At 50.0% G+C, this 8,914-nt stretch overlaps 1 protein-coding gene across 1 annotated transcript; it reads left to right on the top strand.

Annotated features, from left to right (window-relative positions):
- The first annotated feature begins 361 nt into the window (after positions 1–361).
- Positions 362–2,157, top strand: LOC135812927 (E3 SUMO-protein ligase PIAS3-like). Its single transcript, XM_065326145.1, has one exon. The coding sequence runs from the start codon at positions 362–364 to the stop codon at positions 1,796–1,798; it is 1,437 nt and encodes a 478-aa protein (XP_065182217.1). The 3' UTR covers positions 1,799–2,157.
- The last annotated feature ends 6,757 nt before the right edge of the window (positions 2,158–8,914 follow it).

The following is an 8,914-nucleotide window of genomic DNA, read 5'->3' as shown; positions in this document are numbered from 1 at the left end:
GTGCTATTCTCCTGACATGATCAGTTCTGACGAGACCAGTTAATCCAATGTTTGTTGCGTTTGCACTGGGCTAGGCTGTGTTCTTTCTAGACTGCGCTTAGTAATAATAACCGGGCATCCCCGATTGTGGCACGTTTGCCTTGGCTTTGGCCAAAGTCTGCAAGGAACCTTTTTTGCTTGCTGAGAGATTTAGTTTCAGTTCCAGATAGCTGTCGTAGTGTGGTAGAAGGCAACTTCCGTCAACCTGTTGAAGGTTGCAGTTCACTAGCTATAATCATTCAATATTTCAATCATTTTGTCAGGACTGCCAGCAAGAAGTATGTCTAAAGCCATCAATACTATCTCCATCGGGCGGTCAAAAATGGCCAAGAGAATGGTCTACGCTCTCCGCGTAGAAGAGCTTCAAGGATTTCTGCAGTCATGCAATTTGAACACTGACGGCAAAAGGGATCAACTTCGTCAAAGGGCTTTGGTGTGCATCAACTCTGCCATTAAGAGTGCGTCCTTGCATTTTGTGTTGGCCAAGCTTCGCCTGTATTACCAGAGGCACTTTTCCCAAGCGGCAACAGCAGTGCCTGGCCATGGCGTTGGGGGTGTACAGAAACAATCGCTTTGGAGTTCGGGTTCTGCTGTGGATGTTCAATTCAAGGTTTTGCCATTTCATAAAAATCTGGCCAACCTTTTGAAGCCTATTCTGCTGCCTTCGTTTGACGATGAAGAAGCCACGGCCCCTCGAACTTTGACCTTTGAGTGCAGCCTGACTCCGGAGCAGGTTGATTGCGTGGAAGTAGGACGTAGCACGGTTCCATCAGTGTACGGTCCCGACCACAAGAGCGACATTCACTTCACCGTAGAGGTGCTGGTCCGATTTGCTGAATGCAACCTGAGCTCTATGCAAGACGATCAATACCCACCCAAGTGCCATCTCTACGTGAATGGGGAGACTGTAATCATGCCGGGGTATGAGATGGCCAAGTCGTCCGGTAAGTTGAAAAAGCATGGTCAGCCGGTGGAGATAACTGCCAACATGCTACTCAGCGGTATGAACATCATAGAGGTTGTGTGCTTGCCAGTTCCAGCAATAGGCAAGTATGTTGTCGCTGTGGACCTGTGCTTGAAGCGATCATCAGCCGACCTGCTGCAACAGGTATGTCATCGTATCCGCAGTGCAGACATGTGTCGTGCGCACATCAAGGATAAGCTGACCAGCGGTGGTGGCAAAGTAGAGGTTTTAGATAACAGCTTACGCAGTTCGTTGAAGTGCCCACTGGGAACGACTCGTATCGTCTATCCCGGCCGCTCGATAAACTGTAAGCATGTCAACTGCTTCGACATGGCCAGTTTCCTGCAGATGAACGAGAAGAACGGCTCTTGGGTGTGTCCAATTTGTGACTGCTCTGCCGTTTATGACAGTCTTATGATTGACGGATTGATGAAGGAGGTGCTAGATAAGTGCCCGTCGTCAGTCGATCATATCGAGTACAAGGCGGACGGTACGTGGATGCCATACAACCCTCGTGACGCCAACCAGCGTAGGGCGACTGGAGGCCCAGCATCCTGTGCGACCAATGCTGTTGGCAGTGCAGCGATGTCTACGGTGTCTGATAATGTAGTCCCTGCTGTGATTGACCTGACAGACAGTTTGGAGGCATGTGAGCAAAAAGCAGGGGATGATGGTCCCACAGCTACAGCAGGGCTGGAAGTTAGTGATCAGTCTCTTGGTCTGACTCTTGTAATGAACTCGGACGATGATAGCAGTGCCAGTACAAATTACAATAGGATGAAAGGCACTCCTTAATTTCCATTACTTTTATTGTTTCACTTCTTTGTCTTCTGTTTTAGCATCTATTTTTGTTCTCTTCTAATTATCCGCAAACTCCAAAGCAGCCACTTACAGATCTAGGAAACTTTACTTCTGAACTGCACACCCTGTTGCATTTTATTTAGTATTAGTTTGTGGTAGCAGTAGGAAACTGGATAGACATCTGATAGCTGTGGCTCACCTCCGCCATGCCTCCAACAAAATCTGCCGTTCGCGGGCTAACGGATTCTGAAGTAAAACTGTTGTGCTCCCTCTGTAGTGTATCCACTCCGAATCCCATGAGATTCCCGTCAAATTTCTCTAAATCGCAACATGTACTCGTGCCCTGTCTTACGTTTTCGTCCCGTATACTGAGTAGCCACAATCACTCTACTCTAGTACTAGTTTCTGCTGATCCCGCATACCCGCGCGTGGGGTTCTCACGCACTGTATTCATCATCATCATCATCATCATCATCATCATCATGTGTGTTTTGTTTGCCCAAAGAAGTGGCTTCATCATCATCAAAAAAAAAAAAAAAAAAAAAAAAAAAAAAAAAAATCATCATCATCATCATCATCATCATCATCATCGATCATCGCTCAGTGGAGAACGGTTGGCAGTTCTGAGGCTCTTGGTTTGCTTGGTTGACTTGGTTGCTGGAGAGGAACTGAGAAGCTTGACTTGGCTGGCGCTGCTGTCTGTTGCTGTTCGGTGGAGTGGTCATCACATTTTATCCTTTGGAGGCACCCAATGGCCACCCAATGGCCAGTGTTAGACCAGTGAGGAGAGGAGTGTGACTGCCTTGCTGCTGGAGGCAGTTTCTGACACGATTGGTGACTCTGGTCGTACAGTCCTGATGCTGTCGTCACCTCAGTCATCCTCACACCTCCTATCCCTGCCAGTTCTGTCGCGATGCCGTGCTGCAACTGCCAGATTGGTCGCAAATGTGTTAGATGCAGATGTGTTCGTGCGAAGAAGCGCTGTGTGGACTGCTACCCTGGTAGAGCTACCCCTAGCCTTTGTCACAACCAAACTGAATCCATCGCCTCGCAGCCTGCTGGCGCTGTTGGCGCTGGTATTGTGGTCAGTGGTGGTGGAGGATGTTCAGCCAGCCAGCCATCTCAGCGAAACATATCACCGGAGGATAGCTCTGATGAATCCACTGCATCTGCAGATGAGGGTTGTGGCAGTGGCAGGCGCGATGTCGACTCCTGGCGGCGTGTAGATCACCCACTTGGGATTCATCCCAGCTCTGATTCCTCGCCATTCTCCCCAAGTGACATAGTCGAGTGCGGTCTAGCCAGCGCGGTGCCATGTTGTCGCTGCCAAGCAGGGGGTACGTGCATACGATGCGCTTGTGTCAGGGCTGGCAGAGTTTGTAGTAACTGCTATCCTGGGAGGGGTCGACTTGGCACCTGTCGTAATGTTGCCTCGGTGCCTGGGGTCCCGAGCTCTCAGCCCCAGATTATTCAGAGTGGCACCTCTGCTGCAACTGCATTGATTCCGACAGCATCTCAGGTTGACTTGCTTACCAGTTTGGAGGAATCTGACTCTGGTGCGCCACTGATGAGTGTGGATTCGGGCGCTGGGGGTACTGTACAACAGGCAGTGCATGGGGAGGATGACTCACGGTCCACTCTTATCTCATCCCAACCCCAGCTATGCCCATCTACGGGGAATATCGATTTGCAGGCTACGGGTTCTGGTCATGCGGATGTGGATCCATTTTCGCAGGTGCTTGGCTCGAGCCAGCCGGACGCTGCCTCTCCAGTTCCCACCACCCCTCGGGTCTCCATGCCTTTTGACATGGCTGACATCTATCAGGAGGTGGCGAGTTGGGAAAAGAACCTCTTCCGGGCTCCGACCGGCAGTGTTGGCAAAGAGTTTGTTCGGACACTCACGTCAGAACTTCAAAAGTTCAATTCGTCCCGAGGAGCGGAAGCCACTGCTCTATATCGTTTCTTCCTGCTTCCAGCGTTGGTGCTCCAGCGAGTAGGTCGGAATTGCCCTGCCGCAGAGTGCTCTGACCACACTCGTCGCAGACTAAATTTATGGATCCAGGGTTCCTATATGGAGCTAGTGCAGGAGGGTCGAACTATTCAGCATATGCTCAAGACATCGCAGAATCGGAGATCCAGGCGTGGCGAAGACCCTGCTCATGAGTTTGGCCACTTGATGGAACAGGGCCGAGTTCACTGCGCACTGAGAATGCTGGATAATGCAACCAAGCCCAAGTGTGATAAACCGGTCTTGGGCATGGACGACATCATTTCTGATTCTCATCAATCCCAGTCAGTCCGTGAAATTCTCGTCGGGAAGCATCCGGGGTCGGCACCGGCAGCACCGGACATCCTGCTTCAGGAGGAGGCGGGCAATGTCAGCAGTATCTACTTCGCCAGCGTCAATGGTGAGTTGATCAAACGCACTGCCCTTTCTCTGCATGGTTCTGCGGGTCCTTCCGGCCTGGACGCGGATGCTTGGCGGCGGCTATGCACATGTTACAAAGGTGCATCTACTGATCTGCGTGAGGCAGTGGCGTGCTTCACACGCTTGATCTGTACCGACTCAGTCCCCTCCGGCTCACTCACACCGTACACAGCTTGCAGACTCATTGCCCTCAACAAGAACCCTGGCGTTCGGCCAATAGGGGTATGTGAAGTGTTTCGTAGACTGTGCTCCAAGGCGGCATTGTTTCTGATGAAACCCGACATTATGCAAGCCTGCGGACCAGTTCAGGCCTGCACGGGCATCCCGGCTGGGGTGGAGGCTATGGTGCACTCAATGACGGCTGCCTTTGCTTCGGAAAAGGCTGAGGCAGTGTTGCTAGTCGATGCTCGCAATGCCTTCAATAGCTTGAATCGCCGCGCTGCATTGCACAATATTGCTCGAGTATGCCCCCCGCTAGCACAAATAACATTGAATACTTACCAAGACCCTGCATCCCTCTTTGTGCGTGGTGGCCAGTCTTTATTGTCACAGGAGGGCACAACCCAGGGTGACCCTCTTGCGATGGCCATTTATGCCACGGCTCTCACCCCTCTCGTCAAGTCAGTCGGAACCAATGTTGCAGATGTGTGCCAGGGATGGTTTGCAGATGACTCGGCAGCTGCCGGAGGGCTCTCCCCATTGCGAAAGTGGTACAACCTCCTTAAGGAAGAGGGCCAAAAATACGGCTACAACATCAACGAAACAAAAACGCAACTACTCGTCAAGCCTGGCTTTGAGTCCTTGGCTGCCGAGACTTTTGGTGACACAACTATCCACGTCAAGTCTCGTGGCGTACAGTATCTGGGCGCTGCTATCGGGACTGAGGCATTCCTCGGAGAATTCAAAGAGACAAAAGTAGAAGAGTGGGTGAAACATACAGAGATTTTAGCAAATTATGCCGCATCAGAGCCACATGCAGCATACTCTGCGTTGACCCATGGCTTAGTCAACAGATGGAACTATGTGTTTCGAACTATGGCTGTTTCTGCGGAGGACTTGGCGCCGTTGGAGCGGGAGCTTCACTCCTCACTTCTACCGGAGCTCGTGGGACAACCGAGCGTGCCTCTGAAAGACATTGATATTCTAAAGCTCCCGACACGGGATGGTGGGATGGCCCTTCCGGACCTCACGACTCGACCACGGTTTGAGCACCAGGGCTCCAAGCAAGTGTCCGGACCTATGGTGAAGGAGGTTCTGGGCGATTTCGCTAAGGATAGCGATCCAATTTCTCTCGCTGGAGATGTGCCGGCTTCTGCAGATACTGCTGACCGTGGTGGAGCGTCTCCCACTCCCACGATGACGGCTACGGAGGTGCAGCCGCGGGAGGTCGCTGGCAACTCAAACCCTGGACCGGATGTGGCTGCTGATGTTGCTGGTGCTGGTACCCCCTTTCAGAGGATGATCGATGAAATGCGTCACAAAAAGCGTGTCGTCCACACCGAAAACCGGGAGCGCGCAAAGGCAGCCAGGAACAAAATAGTGGACACGAGCGATGAGATGACGAAGCGACGAATAGAAGAACACACGGAGAAAGGATCATCCTCATGGCTGAGGGTGCTGCCCCTGGCGGAGCATGGCTTTCGTCTCACCAAGCGTGACTTCCGGGATGCTCTGGCATTGAGATATGCATGGCCGCTAGCCAATACACCAGCAACCTGTGTGTGTGGTGAGCTGTTCTCAGTTGAGCATCAGCTATGTTGCGCCAGGGGCGGCTTCCCGACACTTCGTCATAACGAGATACGTGACCTGCTGGCGAGGGAATTGACTGAAGTCTGCACTGCCGTTTCGACAGAACCAGCGCTGCAACCTCTTTCTGGTGAGAGGTTTCCTCTTCGGTCAACGAACCGCCGAGAGGATGCGCGCCTGGACATAGCCGCTCGAGGGTTTTGGACCCGTGGGGAGGAAGCTTTTTTTGATGTAAGGGTATTTTGCCCAGATGCTCCTTCCTACGGGTCCAGAACCCTTCCTGCATTGTACCAGCAGCACGAGCGGCGTAAGTGGAACGAATATGGGCCAAGAGTCACAAATGTAGAAAGAGCCGCTTTCACACCTCTCGTGTTCTCTGTGCATGGTGGTTGTGGGAGGCTGTGCAATGTGTTCCTCAAGAGACTGTGCCAGATGCAGGCCGAGTCATCGGGATCTCACTATTCCCAGGTCATTGGTTTACTCCGCTGTCGGCTGTCTTTTGCTTTGCTGCGTGCTGCTGTGTTGTGCATACGTGGGGCTCGGTCACGGTACCACCATCCGGCGAGATGTTTTCATGATGTCTCGATTGCCGTGGCCGAGTCAGGTCTAGTTTGTTAAGTATCGTGCTGTGTCCTGACTGTGCATGCGGGATTGGTATGGCGCTTACCCTTTTGTTGCTGTTTTGTTGCTTTCATGCCTTTAAGCATGTAATTGTGTTCAATTGTTGTATTTCATGGAAAAACGATCTTTGCGTTGGATTCATTTAAACTATTATTTGTGTAGGGTTCCACTCCTTCATCTTGGGAAATTGTGTTTTGTTTGCCCAAAGAAGTGGCTTCATCATCATCATCATCATCATCATCATCATCATCATCATCATCATCATCATCATCATCGTGTTCTCTGTGCATGGTGGTTGTGGGAGGCTGTGCAATGTGTTCCTCAAGAGACTGTGCCAGATGCAGGCCGAGTCATCGGGATCTCACTATTCTCAGGTCATTGGTTTACTCCGCTGTCGGCTGTCTTTTGCTTTGCTGCGTGCTGCTGTGTTGTGCATACGTGGGGCTCGGTCACGGTACCACCATCCGGCGAGATGTTTTCATGATGTCTCGATTGCCGTGGCCGAGTCAGGTCTAGTTTGTTAAGTATCGTGCTGTGTCCTGACTGTGCATGTGGGATTGGTATGGCGCTTACCCTTTTGTTGCTGTTTTGTTGCTTTCATGCCTTTAAGCATGTAATTGTGTTCAATTGTTGTATTTCATGGAAAAACGATCTTTGCGTTGGATTCATTTAAACTATTATTTGTGTAGGGTTCCACTCCTTCATCTTGGGAAATTGTGTTTTGTTTGCCCAAAGAAGTGGCTTCATAAAAAAATAAAAAAAATAAAAAAAATCATCATCATCAAAAAAAAAAAAAAAAAAAAAAAAAAATCATCATCATCATCATCATCATCATCATCATCAACATCATCATCTGCGTTGCCGAAAAAATAATAATAGTAAAATAAAAAATTAAAATAATAAACGGTATTATGGAGCTGTGTAAGCAGTAGATGCACAGTGTGACTGCCAGGCATCTCTGTCAGATGCCAATTGGCAGTTCTCATGCAGAGACATACCAGTCCACGAAACGATATTGTCAGCAAAGGAAATCTTCGGACGACCACGCTTTCTCTTACCATCCACGACACCAAACATCACGTCACGTACAAGGTCGCAGCCAGATGGGCGGTATGTGCGCCCGAAATAGGTCAGTTTGCGGATCTTGACCCTGGCTAGCAGCTGTCTCTGTACTCCCAACTCCACCAAGATACTTTCATTTGAGCGCTTCTCCATCCAGGAAACTCTGAGCAGACGTCGGTAGCACCAAATTTCTGCTGCCTGTATTCGTCGGTCATCTGTTTTCCGGAGAGTCCAACTCTCAGCTCCATACATCAGGACAGACCACACAAGGGCATGCATTATCCGGATTTTCAGCTGTCTGGAGATGTTGTTGTCCTTCCAGATGTCAACTAACTGCAGCATACCGCCACACGCTCTTTCGCCACGGCAATTCTTGACCGAATATCGAGGCTGCAATCACCGTTTGTTGTCTTCCAGGATCCCAGATACTTGAAACTGCTCACCTATGCAATTCGTTCTCCATCGACCACAAGTGGCGTTGGAGCGGTATCGTTTTCACCAGCGGTACAGGTTCCGATATGCATGATCTTGGTTTGGGACAGATTCAGTAACAGGCCCTTCTCTCTTCCAGCGTCACCAACAGCATTGGTGAGGGTAGACACTTCTGATGGATGTGCACACAAGCCCGTGTCATCTGGATATCGTAGGTTCGACAGCTGGCGTCCTCCGATTCTCACACCGATACTGTCCACATCAGCAACACGCATAACACTCTCAGTATACAGGCTAAATAGATGCGGGGACAAAATACAGCCCTGCCGAACATCCTTCTTGATGGCGAACTCTGGCAAATGCGAGCCATTCCATCTGATAACTCCGCTCATCGATGTGTAAAGATTCTGGAGCAAACAAACTATATGGCGAGGGAAACCAAAATCCAAAAGGCAACCGAAAAGATGTAAGTGGTTAACTGTGTCAAAGGCTTTACGATAATCGATAAATACAATGGATATAGGATTCTGCCATTCAAGAGATTTTTCGATAATGATTTGCAGAACACAGAGCATATCTACAGTACTGCGACTAGCTCGAAAACCAGCTGGCTCATCTGGTAACTCAGCCTCTATCTTCTTTTTCATATGATTCAAGATAATTATCAGAAGGATCTTGCTTGCATGTGACATCAAAGCAATGGTCCGATAGTTGGAACACTCCTTAGCTGATCCAGCTTTGGGTAGCAGACGATTTCTTGATGTTTCCACGCTTTTGGCCATCTCCCTGTTTTCCAAATCTCCAAACAAAGTTTATGTAGG

Source organism: Sycon ciliatum, chromosome 3, assembly GCF_964019385.1.
Source record: "Sycon ciliatum chromosome 3, ocSycCili1.1, whole genome shotgun sequence".
NCBI lineage: Eukaryota > Metazoa > Porifera > Calcarea > Leucosolenida > Sycettidae > Sycon > Sycon ciliatum.
The sequence above is the reverse complement of the archived record's forward strand: the minus strand, read 5'-3'. Positions and strand labels throughout refer to the sequence as shown.

Coding starts and splice junctions, on each gene's coding strand:
- LOC135812927 (XM_065326145.1), top strand. CDS start 362: ATGGCCAAGAGAATGGTCTACGCTCTCCGCGTAGAAGAGCTTCAAGGA.